This window comes from Erpetoichthys calabaricus, chromosome 3 (assembly GCF_900747795.2).
Source record: "Erpetoichthys calabaricus chromosome 3, fErpCal1.3, whole genome shotgun sequence".
Lineage (NCBI taxonomy): Eukaryota > Metazoa > Chordata > Cladistia > Polypteriformes > Polypteridae > Erpetoichthys > Erpetoichthys calabaricus.
Genome location: NC_041396.2, coordinates 244454639 through 244471027, shown reverse-complemented (window position 1 = coordinate 244471027; position 16389 = coordinate 244454639). Strand labels below are relative to the sequence as shown.

The 16389-nt window shown below is 37.1% G+C and overlaps 1 protein-coding gene across 1 annotated transcript in view; it reads right to left on the bottom strand.

The window, feature by feature from the left end:
* Positions 1 to 16389, bottom strand: part of lama2 (laminin, alpha 2) — an 820770-nt gene that overhangs the window by 314956 nt on the left and 489425 nt on the right. The window contains 1 exon segment of the mRNA XM_051924216.1: positions 11701 to 11814. Coding sequence (XP_051780176.1) covers positions 11701 to 11814 — 114 coding nt within the window.

Here is a 16389-nt window from a genome sequence, read left to right as displayed (position 1 = left end):
CTCGTAAATAATTCTGCATGTTATAAAAACATATTTCTTTACAATGAAAGCAATGGCACATTAGTTGATTTGCTTGTAACTTGTGGATTATACATATGAAAAGTTGAATCAGCTAAACAGTACTATCAGTTAAAGGTCCTTAATGTTTCCAGTCATTCTGAATAACACATTCTAAAAAAGTCCTGAACTCAAGGTGGAGCATCCTAAAGTGAAACTCTAAAAAATAAGTCTGTGTGTTATAGAAGCTTTGAAGGAAAAGTGATGTAAAAGTTAATGTCTGAAACAGCTATATCTACCACTTCCATAGGAGGGAGCTACTGAAAAATTGCTAAAAATGTTATGTGAAGCTTAAAGGTTTTAAGGCCTCTCACAAGACCCTCAACAGAGTGTTCAACATGCATCCTTATGCTTGCAGTTTGTTAATCGTTTCAGTCCTTGAGTGCGGTGTTAGAGAGTTCTTTGATAAACCAGTATAATGGCAGTTTTCTTGACAATTGGCAGTGTTTTAATTAGCAGGAGGTTGGAGATTGTTACTCTGCTGAATTAAGTTTTTATTACCTGAGCATCACATTTTATTAGGCTCAAAGCAATTAAGCTTAAACAAAATGTTTAATATCAGGAAAATGGCTTCAGCAATATTGAATCAAATACAATTTGCTCCATCATGAATAGCAATATTTATCCATCATCCAACCCACTATATCCTAACTACAGGGTCACGGGGGTCTGCTGGAGCCAATCCCAGCCAACACAGGGCACAAGGCAGGAAACAAACCCCATGCAGGGAGCCAGCCAACAAGCAGGGCACACATACGCATGCACACACACACACACACACACTAGGGACAATTTAGGATCACCAATGCACCTAACCTGCATGTCTTTGGACTGTGGGAGGAAACCAGATCACCCGGAGGAAACCCACACAGACACAGGGAGAACATGCAAACTCCACACAGGGAGGACCCGGGAAGCGAACCCGGGTCTCCTAACTGCGAGGCAGCAGCGCTACCACTGTGCCACCTGAATTTTGCTATTGGAAGCATTAAGATCAGGGATGTACAAAGTCAGTCCGGGACAGCCATAGTGGCTGCTGGTTTTTGCTCCAACCCATTTGCTTAATTAGAAAACAATCCTTGCTAATAACAGACCTTACTCATTTCATGGCTTGTTAGTGTTTTCATTCTGCCACATCAGGTCATTTTTATATCGTAGATTTATTCCCTTCCATTGATGTCATCCAAAAGATTTGTAGCCTGAAGCAATTGATTAATTTTCCGCCCTTCACTTTTTTCCTATTCATTTTTCTTTGCATAGATTTTATTAAATCAGACGGTTCATGATGAATATACACAGGTGTAAATGGAAACAAGTTTGTCACAAGCATCTTAATTCTAATAAGGAGCAATTAAAATGATGAATGCCGCTTTTCAAGACTTAAAAAAAATTAAGAGTGGAGAACCTTAACAAGTGAGACACTGAAATGAAGCATAAAATGTTGCCTGACAATTTTGCTTCAATAGCAATAACTGACTTCTCATTAAGAAACTGGGTTGGAATAAACACCAGCAGCTCCAACAGCCCTCAAGAGTGACTTTGCAGACCTCTGATTTAGAATAAAAATCTATATTAAATTCAAATATTTTTACTATATTCTGTATTTTACTGGAATGACACAGTTGTTAGCACTACAACCTAGCAAATCCACAACCTGTCTTCAGTTACTTGCCCAGCAATTGTTTATATGGAGTTTGCATTTCTTCTCCACACTTACATAGATTTCTTTAGGTACTCTGGTTACCTCCCACTTGTCACTGATAGTTACTTTCTCCAAATCACCCTATTATTAGAAAGTGTCATAGTATAACATATGGCAAATTGATGGCTTGTGTTTAGAACTGCTGTGATAGACTCCAGTCATCCAGTCATAAAAACCTTCCACACATTCAGGCTGTCCAATGAATTTACAAGGTCGAGACCCAGCATAATCCCTGGGAATTGCCAGGATTGCCATACGTGTGAACAAATGCAGAAAACTGCTGGGTAAAGCATGCCAAACTTCATGACCTCTAGATTTATGTACACTGACATTTTCGTGAGTGAACAAATCACAAGAGACTCAGCAGATTAGCATAGTTCAAAGATTTAGGTACGATATTTGGAAAGTGTCTTTGAATTGGTTGAATTTTGAAAGAATGGAGCTTATCTCAATCCAATCTGTACAGCCCACTCACAGCTGCTGTTTTCCACCAGCACGGGAGCGTCTTGTGCCCATGGCAAAAAGACAGGGGGATCTATGGGGAGTGGGGCATTTGTCTGGTGGAGGTTCGTTAAGTTTTCTGAAATTGTAGAACTACAGTGACATATGCAAGTGGATCAATGCAGTTTTATTTATCAATGTTCTATCGTTGTGTTGTTTTTTCTGTAAATGTGTTGTTGTGATTCAACTGCACCATATTTTGTGCTTTGGGTAACTGTTTTTGGTTTTATAAGATTTTCTATATTTTAAAACCTTAATTTTCAAGATTTGTTTATATTTTATTTAGTGCTTGAGAAATATTTTTTTTTTCATTTAAATTTTAAGTTCATCACATTGCCATTTGAGAAGCATCTTCGGGTGGTTGGTCTCCTTTCTCGCCTATGCCACTTACCACTGCCTTGATATGTCACCAGCTGAATTTCTCAGCCTTTTTTTTTTTCAATAAATGTTGAGAGAACCAAAATCCTACCATCTAAATAATGGGCACAAGGCAAGATAGCATCTCGGATAGGTCACTGGTCCATCACTGGACAAATAATGTTCAGTTCTGTATATGTAAAATGATCTAACTTTTAAGAAGAATAAATTTTATTTATCATTGACTTTTTCTTGATTTCAGCCTTGTTCATGTTGTGAAAGGGAAAACAACTGGTCTGATCCAGGCACTTGGGTCCTCAACACATGGTCATAGTGCTGTAAATGACGTTCCCTCACAATGCAGGTAATGTGCCTCATTCGGGACTCCATGAGCTGCTGCTCATTTGACACAAAGTCAAACCAGTGGTACCCAAGAATTCTCCAAAGAGACACAATTTCGAAGGATAACGTACATGTTTTGCAACCACATAGCATGACAGGAAGCATCAGGAGTCTAAAGACTTGGACCGTCGTCCTTTTGCATAGATATTGGGAGCGCCACACAACATTTTCCAGCGACTGCATGATTCCCCCATGCTCTCCCAATTTGTCTACTGACTTCATAGGAAGAGTCACAAGAGGCATGAATGTCGCTGTTGAGGTAAGTAAATCTCTTGACTAGGTCAACACTCTCTCGGCAGACAAACACACTACTGATGGCTCATATCTATCTATCTATCTATCTATCTATCTATCTATCTATCTATCTATCTATCTATCTATCTATCTATCTATCTATCTATCTATCTATCTATCTATCTATCTATCTATCTATCGTGCCTTTCACATCTATTTGAGCACTTTGAGTAGTGAGAAAAGCGCTATATAAATGTAAAGAATTATCATTATTATTATTATGAACCTATTTAGTTATTCCAATTGCTGCCATGGTCTTCATCATAGTGTGAATACACATCTTGGCCTCTGCAGTACCAGACCCATAGGACAAATCCAGACTAAAATGTATTATACCCTTTCCACCATGCTGCCCAATCTGATGCCAGGTTTCCCATTTCTACTGTGCTCCAAAACTGCTCCAAAAAGTCTGTGACATCTGCAGTCCCCTTATTCTTCTCATAACTTGCCCTATGGATGTAGAAAGGAACAGGTTCACCTGCCAACCAAATTGTATACTACACCTGTCTCTCAATTACTCAGTCCTCTGCCAACTTGCCCCATTCTGCCAAAACTCACACCATAATGTCTGCAACCTACTTCCGCAATCATCCAATAACACGCATTTCCATCTGTTTTATAACAAATCCACAGGATAAGTCCAATCCAAATCATATTCTGCGTCTGCTAATAGAGTGCCCAGTCCATGGTCATTTCCACTCTATTCCATAAATCCACATAATGCAATCAATAGTGCTCTGATTTTTCTCAAGTCTTGCATCCCAGTTTATCATTTAGCACACCCATAGAGTCATTCCCACATTCCCTATTCAGTACGTCAACCACCTGTGGAAATTGTCCCTGTTTGGTTCAGATCCAGGTGTGCTACACTATTATTTCCATGGCACACCTGGATAGCTCTTATGGCGTGGATGAAAAACACTGGTCTAGATGACTGTGGCTACTTTCCTGCTGCTTGCATTTTTCAGAAAGGTGTTTTAGGTCTTGTACCACAGTCGTTGTCCACAATGCTTCAGTATAGACGCTTTGAAGTAGCAAAAAGGGAAAGCAAAAAAAGGTATTACTTACACCACATCCAGTTAGACAACTCTGTTTGTCATAACAACAGTGAGAAAGTCTGTGTGTAAGCTCCTCCTTCTTGAAGGGGTGTTTCATTAAAGAAATTACTGAATTTTCCTTGATTTCTAAAGTTCCTCTTGAAGTTACTACCTCCCTAAAATCACCCTCACACATCTGTAGTTATGTTAACAGCGGGTGTGAACTGTGAACCATGGATGTGAACATGAAGTAGTGCGTGTGGAAGCCTGAACCCTTGAACCCCTGGCACGTCCTTAATAATGGAGCTCCTAGTAATTCATAACTGAGATGAAACCATATTTATGTGAGACAAAGGCAACATAGACTCATATCAAAAATAATGTCCTTTATTACATCAAAAATATTTATCTTTCAAGTGTAGAACTACCAAATACTTCAAAAATTGGGTGTCTTGCAAATCAAACTTGTGTCCACACCCATTTGGTTGTAAAAAAAACAATTGCTTTGAGATGGTAAAAACTGTGATACTATTTACACATTCTGCACTTCAGAAGTCTGCAAGATTGAAAAAAATATGCAAAACATACAAAAAGATTTCTTCAATAATCCACTGCAAGAATATTTACAAAGTTCTTTTAAAAGTTCACCAGCTTTTCTGGTTATTACCCTCCACTCTCTATGAGCTTGGAGGTTCTCCCTTTGTGTCTTCTCTTTATCAGTATTGCCATCGACTAAACCCTATAATACTGATTTGCCCTAAACACAGACCATTCTCTAGCGTTCACTCCCCTTTTTTTAATGGCCATAGGCTCTTTAGCAGTCAATTGCGATTGACGCTCTATGGTATTCCCTATCCTGATTCACGTAGCGTGCTAGCTGCATCTACATCTCATTGACTTTCCCAAAAACTACTGTAAAGTATATTAAATTTTGCATGCGTACATGTGCTTGCTCCCGTGGTACCTGCAGCAGTACCCCTGTGCTCGTAGCACAGTGGCTCTGTTACGTGCAACTCAGCTTCATGACGGCTTCTAATGAGGCGACTGCCACATACCTCCCATTGCACATTAATGTTGGATGGGCTGTTGGCAGCACTTTTACTGCTGCCCTCAGATGCTGGTGACGCTTCCAGTGTGTTTCATGCACTTACCTACGTACTGCATTGGAAAAACAAACAAAGGATAGGGCACTGTTTAACTATTTACAAATGAATATGTTGGAAATAAATAGTTACACTTTGCTTGACTGCTTCCATATTTGTATAGCGCAAAAGAGCTATACCAAAGTGTGCCAACAATTGTCCAATCACATTAGATTAAAAAAACCTAATTCGCTGCCAAAAAATGTGGGAGTGTCCAGGGCACACAGAGTTGAGTCCCCGGAAAAATCTGAAAGCAACCAATTAAAGGGGAGCCATAGGTCACGTGCTTGACAAAATATCAAGGACTTAAATAGAGTCTCATTTGGCTGGTGTCCTTCACTCTGGAAATATAGGTGTTCACACAGATTTTTTTTTTTAATTCATAAAGAAGTTAAACAAATACAAGTCATAGCCAATTTTTAATGGATGTTGACATGTTGCAAGTAAACAAATTTATTTCATTATTATTTCACATTACCTAATTAAATTGAGGTTTTAAAATTTTGGTTTGCGCCACTCCAAAACCCCTCATTAGAAACCACCACTGCATGCATTATTTCTTGATTTCAGCCTTGTTCCTCTTGTGTAAGTAAAACCAATTACACTGAATATTGCATTATGGAGGTAATTTATTTCAGCAAGAATCTCTTGAACCCTAGGTCAGTACTAAGCTAGTTGTATGTTAGTGGTCCTATTGTTAGCATGAGATTTATGTTACAGACCAAAAACATTCTGCAATGATGATTGGTTTCTCTCTAGTCTTCATTTTCATCTCATTGATAATGGATAAATACAGCCACAATACTGGGCAAAAGTGTTGTTTGAAGTGTTCATACTAATCTAGAATAATAAAAATACAGGCAATTTGATCCTTTATTTATAATACATGCTGTTCACATATACTAGAAATGTGATAAATGTATATTTGGAAATAATGAATTTGGATTATTGAATGAAGAACAGTTATCAATGTAGCTATGATTATGTAAATTCAACTTATTAATATTTTAACATTTATGACAATGTTTATCTAAATCGGCTGTATTACAGGATTTTAATTTCTTCATAAATTTTCTGATTTGCTGGTGTCATTTTTCTATGTATTTACTGTTAATAAGCCTCTAGTAGAAAATTTTGAGGTGAAAACAAAGTTTTAAATTATCTATCTATCTATCTATCTATCTATCTATCTATCTATCTATCTATCTATCTATCTATCTATCTATCTATCTATCTATCTATCTATCTATCTATCTATCCTATTCTATTTGACTTCTTCAGCAAATAAAGCAATAGCACATCACTTGATTTGCTTGTAACTTGGGGATTTTACATATGAAAAGTTGAATCAGATAAGTGGTGCTATCAGTTAAATGTCCTTAATATTTCCAGTCGTTCTGAATATCATATGCCAGAAAAATCCTCAACCCAAGGTGGAGCATCTTAAAGTGGAAATCTCATAAATAATTCTGAGTATCACAGAAACCTTGAGGGAGACCTGATGTAAAAGGTAATGTCATAAACAGCTATACCTGACTCTTCCACAGAAGGGGGCTGTTGCAGAATTGATAAGGGCTCTGTGTGAAGCTGCAGTTATTAAGGCAAACTCACAAGACACTCAACAGAGTGTTAAACATGCATCCTCATGTTTGCAGTTAATTAATTGTTTCAGTACTTCAGCTATCTACATCTGTAGCAGACTTTTTGTCATTAAGGAAATTTGCGTTTCATTCTTAATTTAATTTTTATATCTTGAATACTCATAACAGTTGTTGCTGGGAAACGAAGCTGTTTTATGCTGGTCATAAGCAGAGAGAAATAAGACTGATTCCTCATTTTTAATCCATCAGAAAAAGTTGATAGATTACTACTACTACTACAATAATATGTATATTAAATGTTTTTGTAGGAACACTCCACTTAGAGCCTTTTCCTGTCGTGAACCTTTTGATTCTTTAATTGGCTGTGGATTAGACCTGTGATTGCAATCAAGATAAACCTGTCAACACACAAAATGGCAGTAAATCAATCTAATAATGACACTGTCCATCCATTTGACCATCTCTATCACTCTCCCTCCTGTATGTATATTGGTGGGAGAGCAGGCCAATCTAGGAAATGCAGACAAAGGGGCACAATAGCCAAGGGAACTTCCTCCCAGGCACAGTGGGTTGGTTTCATTGGTGATATCTTGACATTCTCTTCTTCTCCAAGTTGGCGGATGATGAAGATCATGCCAATCATGCTGCATTTGGGATAAAAGCCAGCTTGCAACTCTGGAAGTACTCTGTCTGCAATGTGAAGCATGACACAGGCAAGGACTTTCACAACAACATCCAGCAGTGAAATACCATGGCTGTTTCCACAGTTCAGTCTGTTCCCCTCCTTCTTGTAGAGGGCAATGGTGGTACCATGTTTCCATGAGTCGGGAGTTTTGCCAAATTTCCAACACAGAGTGAAGAAATTGGTCAATTTGAAAAGAAGATTAAGTTCCCCCATATTTGTATATTTCAGCAGGTACAGTGTCTTCAGTGGGAGCTTTCTTGTCCTTCAGGGCTTGGATGGCAGATTGTGGAGAGAGGGATACTCAAGTTTAGGGACCTGAAGGTGTAGGGATCTTCTCAAGGACTTAATGATTCACTAGGTTCATTTGGTTCCAAAAGTGCTCTGTCTCACGATTCAAGATCTGTTGCTTGCCTTTGAGGAGAATCGCACCATCTGTAACCCGGACTGGGCTACATTATGTTGAGAAGGACCATAAATTCCTTTGATGGCATTGTAAAACTCATAGGTCTTGTTCTCATCTGCATAGTGTTGAATTTCAGCAGCTTGGTTGATCCACCAGTCATCTTGGATTTCACACAGCCTACATTGTATAGTTGATCTAGTTTTCTTCCAACTCTGCAGGAGGGAAACTGATGACGTATTTAAAGATGAGCTTGAAATGCTGTGTTCCTGGCCTCCAGAATGGGGACAATCTTGTCTGTGGCCTGCTTGAACCAGTCTGGATTTTTCCTCTTAGAGAATCCAAGGTCTTAATGACTGGAGGGCTGTGAGCAGCAAGGTCTATAGTTCACCAACATCAGGACTCTCATCAAATAATTTGTGATAACAAATATATAATAACAATAATTATTATTTCCAGTTCTTTGGATTTTACAGCTTTTTTAGCTGGTATTAAAACTATGACTGCTCAAGAAACTTCTTGAGAGAGAGCATAGCTGAAGGTCTTAGCTAGGAGAACATTTCAGGATTTAGGTCAATTCATAGTTAGGAGAGGCTGGTCAATGGCAGTGGAAAGAAAATGTTTTGTAGAAAAGAGATGTTGATATTGGGAGAGAGCTTTTCACTATATCACTTGAAGGATTTAGCGATAACCCCAGTAGCATCTACAGTATAATGATTGGAATTACTTAAGAGTATTTTAATGTCATTCTTGAGCTGATGGTAGTACTCCAATTTATACTCTTCTTTTCGACCAATGTTATAGTCTGACAGCATTGAAATATCTATTAGATACATTTCATTGGTAGGTAGGTACAAATGGATGATGTCTATTTGGGAGACTGGCATTAACAGTGACATTGGTTGCACAGCGAGAGCTCCCAGAATATAGTGTTCTTCAAAGTATTTTCTGAGATAGTCTTATTGGTATCTTATATATTAGGTCTAGGTCAAGACACAGGGAAGTTTTATGTGGTGTGTTATGTGTGTGTGAGTCTTAAGAGATTGTGTTTGTGTCAAGGAATTTCCTCACTATGTGACATGGATTTAAAATGGATGGCTTCTGTTGCTTTATGTGTGCAAATTGTTTATATGTAATATCAATAGCTTTAATATTATTATGATGATAATGATGATGATATATGGCACTGTGTTTAGCATCGTTGTTTTATATTTCCAGGTGTTATGGGTCGAAGAGCCAGGCTAGACATTATCTTTATGTGGAGTTTATTTCAGTTTTCTCCTATAGTAAGTATGTGTATGAGCGGGCTCTGCGATGCATTGCCCCACTGCATTTCTTTCAATTGCCAAGCACTTGCAAATAGATGACATTTTGAAGGCTCAGCTCTCTGCCACCAAGCCCTGCCCCTTCTGGGAACCAGCATTCTAAATGCACCTGGCACCAGAAGGAGGCAGTCAGTTTGACTCGACCAATGCACCTGAGTTGAACAATGCAGAGTGCTACTTTCTTTTTATACTTTAGCATTCTCACGTGCTTGTCTATTTTGCCTTTTTTCACCCTTCCTCACCATTAAATACAAGCCAGCAGGTTCCCCACCAGCTCACCAATCTATCTATCTATCTATCTATCTATCTATCTATCTATCTATCTATCTATCTATCTATCTATCTATCTATCTATCTATCTATCTATCTATCTATCTATCTATCTATCTATCTATCTATCTATCTATCTATCTATCTGTGACATCACTGACATGAGAGAGTGTTATATGATGTTTGGAAAATTTTCCATGAGATTTAGCTGTAATTTTAGGGCAATTACTTTGCAGACACTTACAGTAGCAATAATTGCAAACTTAAAAAAACCTTGTGACACAAAATTACAGATTAAAATGTATATTCATAAAGACTGGCTTTATCCCAAACTCTTCTGATAGAATGCTAATGAAATAAGATATGTTTTTCTTAAACTACACGCCTCGTCAGTCCTAATAAAACCTAAATGCTCTTGAGTTAATTGCAGATGTCTACTCAGCATAATTATTTACATGCAAAAGATTCTTTGATTAAAAGGAGGATGGCTTTTCATTAAGTGGAGAACAGGGACTGGTTGTAACTGCAGATATCTGCTCTGTAATGGTTACACATTAGTACATTCATGTATATTCTGTAAAATTGTTTTCTATCCCTCATAAAAGATAATTAATGGTTGTAGTCGCATTAAGCTTATCTGTTATACTGCAATAATATCATGTTGTTGTTTTAGAAAATTATCTGTTCATCTCTATTCTGTACCTAGGTATTCCTAATACTTGGTCATAAGAGCCTGTCTTAGTAGCACTAGGGGCAGAGCTGGACCAGTCCAGCATAGGGAGCCATTCTTTTGTAGCACATACTTATACACACACCGTGATATTTAGAGCTGTGTGTCATTGGAATGAAGGTGGAAAGCAGAACACCCAAAGATACCCTAAGCAAGCACCCTGAAAATGTTCAAAATCCACACTACTGTAACAAATGGTCCAGGATTAGGACCTAGGACTCTGTAAGTTTGAAAAATGATAGCTTTTCAGATAAATAAAATGATTAAACTTAATATACTGTATCTTCCGCAAGAGGAACAAATTAAAAGAACCCACAAAAATGCTTATGAAATTAAAGTTTTTATAACTTTCAGAAGCTATAAACAAATTACATCATTATGTGCATCACTCCTGTATATAAATATTAAAACAAAGTTCATATTTTACTGGCTGTGAGGTTTGGGGTTAATTAAAAATGTACTGGGGGCTATGTGAAGAAGATAGTGGCAAAAAATGGGCATACATTCTGTCTGCATCATCAGACAGAAACCAAAAGCAGGACTGACTGACACTTTTAATCTTCTTATAGTTGGTCACATATCGTAGACAAGAGGCAAGACAGAAATGGTATCTGGCTAAGTATTCCACTGCCACAAACGCTATCTGAGACATATCTGTATTGTTTTCATCAATCAAGATCAACATTCCTACGTTTGTGCTATTTCTGTTTACTATAGCCTCATTCGCTTTTTAAAAATAATCTGTACTTGGCGACCAACTGGTGTCTTACTCAGAATAATTTCATGTACGGTTTGTATCTTAGTCCAGTCACTACCTGGATTCTCTGTCTTCTCCATATATCAATATAGGCTTTTTTACATTGGTGTTATTTGATGACTCTAAACTGTTCCATTGTGAATATGTGTGTGAATGTTTCATATGCCCCTTCCATGGTTTCTTGCCTTGTGTCTGATAGTGCCTGGATATTTTTATCCCCTAACAAGAATAAGTAAGTTAGAAAATGCATGAAATAATCAGAAGTAATGAATAGATGAGTTAAACTCTTTAATTTGGCTGAACAGATAAAAAATAAATCATTTAAAATAAGGAACAAGGTAAAGAACTGCAGTAGTTTCAATCAAATTTTAATACATTTACAATGGGGCACAAAAATGGTATTAGTGCACTGTATAACATTTTAAAACAATAACAGTTACCTTACAATTTCCGGTGATGTCATCACAGTCATCTGAATGACCAAAGCATAAGCACTTTTCACAAATTCCTTGCAATAAAGTTCCATTAATTCTTCGATACCCAGTACCACAAACCTGTAAGATAATAAGTGAAGGACACGTGGTCATATAGCATAAATGTTGTGTGTTTTATAAGACATACAGTTCATTTGAATTATAATACAAATCAATCAATCAAGAGTATCATTTGGGAGAATGCTCCCCCCAAAAAAGGAAACACATACCCATGTTCATGATGTTTTCATGTTTCAGCCAACTTTGAGTGGATTTTAGATTTCTTCATACTCACACAGATGGTGCTCCACTGAGGGTGTTACCTCCCACAAAGATATGTAAATAGCTACACAAAAAACCTGCTGGGCAATGCTATAACGGAAGGCTGTTCATACCATGAAATGTCCAACTTTGGCTTCAAAGAGGGGACCTCGAACAGCATATTAGCTATCAACCAAACAAATCATCTCTTTGGGAAGAAAATTCTAGTTTTGGAGTTTGTTTCTGTATTTCACCTTAGAATTTGGTTTTGTACTTGAATGATAAAACAACTCATGTGTGTCAAATTGTGATGAGTATTTGTCAGTTCTCCTGATGGGTCTTTAAAATCTCCACTTCTCACAAATAACTAAAACATCTGTTCTTTGTGTATTCAGCTTTTCCTGTTGAATACTGCAACAGTGCACATCATTACAGGAATTTCTAATTCTTTGAAAGGTGGGTAAGGAACCAGAGTGGCCTATCTAATATGCTAGCATATATATCTTCAGGAGTAATTTTGTTATAGCACCCTAACAAGTTTACATGTGGCCTGGAATTCCATCCGGGGCAGGTTTTCACCTTGTGTAATTTGCTGCTGATAAAGGCTCTCATTTAACATCAATATGAGTGTAAGATTGTCAGCTATATCATTTATTGTATGCTCAGCATGACTAGTAAACACATTGCAGTATAACTCATTATCATCTTTAACCTAGATGATCTTGTGAAACCACATTGAGTGCCTCAATCACACATAGTCGGGGCTAGTGTCCCAAGCAGCAACAGGTTACTATCATTAACATTATGAAGATGGTCAATGCCAGCACTTTTCTTTATCTCACCTCACTTGATTTTATACCCTAGTGTTAACCACTTTGCCACAGGAGTTGCCTGTTCAACAGGGTAAGCAATCAGTATAATGGTAATCTGAATGTGATCATATAAACAGGGCTAGAATGGCAAAATAAATCCTTAAATAATGTAGTGGGGCAACACGTTCACATCATTGGGGTGAAGCAAGCCCGATAAGTGGAACAAAGACAGTAAAATACCTTCACTGAACTTAATGAGGAGGAATTTTGGAAGCTTGATATGGATCCACTTGTGGTCCTCTTCCATTGTGATTACAGCCAGGTTCTTAGATGGCCTGTACTGTCACCTATTTTGTATTGAGCACAGCAGTTCAACCAATCACCACATTTATCAATGTTTCGACTCACAACAAGTCATTGAGTATTTAGTGATCTTTAGGAAAGTAAAATGGCTAGTAGTGGAAAGCAAAGAATGAAAAGAGTAACTTTTGACACTCTTGTTTGCTAAATAGAAATTCATGGCTTCTAGTAGCAAGGAAAAAAGTCTTGTACTAAGAAGGTCCATTTGAGCATACTAGGATTTTTAAAGTGAGACCAATGAAACTGTGCTGAGACTGCAGTTATACCTTTATTTGTGTCTTTTATTTTTTGAGATAAAGACCTCAAACAGTATAATTACATCATGGAGGAATTAGAAAACTGGGTCTGAATTTTGAATGCTAATCACTCTGTCATCTATTTGCATTACTACTTGTTAAAAAATTCCCATAAGCTTCTCTTTATTCATGAGTCTCCCTTTAGATTTATTTCAGATTGTTTATTAATTGCCTTTTTGATTTCTTTCTAATGTAGTTTGTTTGTATTTAAGTGCTTTTACATGGAATACTATTATGTGATACTTATATTCACCTCTCCATTTTTTTATACAAGGTTTATTAATATGGTGACAATAGAAGCTAGAATCAAGCCAGGTAGAATCAGTATTTAGCTATTCAGCTGTGTGGTTCTCATTACCTAGCAGCACACTTCTTCTCCACTGAGAGCTATAATAACCAGATCATCCTCTATGTGTATGGGTCTTGTCTTTAAAGATGTCTCTGTTATCCAGCCTACCATCCCTGCATTTTCTTGTACTGCTGAGGCTTGTTATGTTATTTCCACTCACTGAGCAGAAGTTGTTGATATGAGATGCTGCAACCCCCAGAGCCTCTCCTATCATAATGAAAAGTAAAAAAAAACTAATAATGATAAAATAAATGTGTCCACTGATCTGTTCTATAAATTTGTTTTCTGTCTGATTCCAATAATTTTGATCATTTTTATAGTCAAAATTGCTGAATTGGCGCATTTCCTGTTCAAATACTGGGGAGGAAAGTGATGTGCGGCCACAACGAGCCTCACCTCAGACTGTACTCTCCCTCACACACTGGGTTGATGCATGAAATTGGCACGCGCCTGTTGCTGACTCTCTGTATGTCGCCAATATAATGTTTGCAGACACGTTTATTATATACCCTGACTTTCCACAGTCTGAATAATATCTTTAATGAATGCGTGTGACATATTTAGTCTTGCTGATCGGACATAAAACTGCAGTAAAAAAGCACAAGGTGAGGCAGACAGTACCATGCAGCCCTGATGGGGGCGCATGTGAGCCTAACAGGTGATTGTTGCTGCTGTTCTCCTACGCAGAGTCTCTTGGCACCAATACTTTAGCGATATCAGAAAGTCAACTACACGGCAGCAGTCCGTTTTTTATTTTTTGTTCCGACTGACTGCCAAAATGATTTTTAAAACTAAAGGAAAAAATGGAGGACTTTTACAAAAAAGTGGCAGAGACTTTCGTGAAGAAGGATAGGCGCATGGACTTCATTTACAAATAAAGGAAAGACCATAAATGGTTTTCAATAATATAAAAAAAATGGGATCAGACTAAGAAAAAAACAATCCAATACTTAAAAACTAAATTTGACCTTAAATAAAATATTCTTTTGTTTTTCTTGTTATCCTTTTGTTGAACAGTCTGTATTAAAATTGATTAAAGCATCAGAATTAAAAGCTTGTAAAAACAACTAAATGTTTCAAATAAGGTCAAAATTGAAATCTGTTTTTTTTTTTCTTTGTACACCACTCTATACTTTCCTTTGTATTGAATGAGTATGAATTGTGGAATTGCAACGACAAATTTCGAACACATGGACAGTGCAGAGCAAATGTGCTCTCTCTGCTCTCTCGTCGCTATAAATGTAACGTTCTTTCTTAGCCAAATATGTACCTTACCTGTGTGTGTGTAAACAATGCTGATGAAATATGAAACATAACCAGTAGTCAATGTGCATGCTGCAAATTGAATAGTGAATAAGCTACTCTTTTGGGTTCATATATTTGTAAATCTGACTCTGAAGGTGTCAGTGCTTCACCAGCCATGAACCTCACCACACGTCACTGGTTAGACTGACAAAAAAGGGAAATGTGTATTGAATTATTGACATATGGATGAATGTATCATGTGCCCATAAAAGGTTGAACATATAAAGGCAAGGTTGGAAATAATACATATTTATTATTTGGTTTTACACATCTTGTAATCCTGTGAACTGTACTACAGTTTTAACTGATTATTCATGTTTTCCACATCCTTTCTTTCTGCTTCTGATTTACACAATTATATATGATGGCTAGCTGTCAGTTTTCATTGTTCACAAAATAACACAAATAGATTTCGACATTGCGTATTTACGAGTTATAAATGAACCTTTTCTGGAAAAAAATCTGGGAAACCTCCAAGCAGTTTATTCATTCTTTTATAATTGATGCATCTTGTGATAAACTGATAATCAACAGAGAAATGGCAGTTTGTGTGCTTTCTTGATCCTTTGTTAAGCCATGCGTAAACACTGATTTCTTAAAAGAAATTAAATGCTGATGTTTGTTTTCAGCATGGTTTTCAGATCAGGGTAAGGAAATCAACATTTGTTTTACTGTTTCCATATCCCACCCTGCATTGTTTCTAGAAGAATGTTATTACCCACTTAAAATCCAATTTATTATTTGCAAAGTCCTGGTCTACACAAAACCAGTACGTATTTGAGGTGACACTGACATTAAATCATACTTTAATAAAATTATATTTAATGTTATTATATTTTATCATCTATACGCAACATGGACCTTGGTAGCATCAAATGTGAATTTGCTTCCTCTGACTTTAAAAATGTTCCTGAAAATGACCATCAGCATTTTTTCTGCATTTTACAGTGAGTGACACAGTGGTGTGGTAGGTATTGCTGCTGCTTCACAGTTCAAGCATCCGTGTAGAGTTTGCACAACCACCCAGTGTCCGTATTGGCTTTCTGAATTTGCTCTCACGTCTTGAAGGTTTAGATTAACTGGTGATTCCAAATTGGCACTCTTGAGTATCACTGTGTGGAAAACAGTGGGCCCTGTAATGTCAAAAGAAGGCTCTAAAGATGGATGATTGGATGCATAATTTCTAGGAGGCTGTCAAACTGAAAATGAATGGCAAGGACTCAATTTGCCTCTGTTCTGTCAGGTATAAATTACTTTAATGTTTTATCACAAG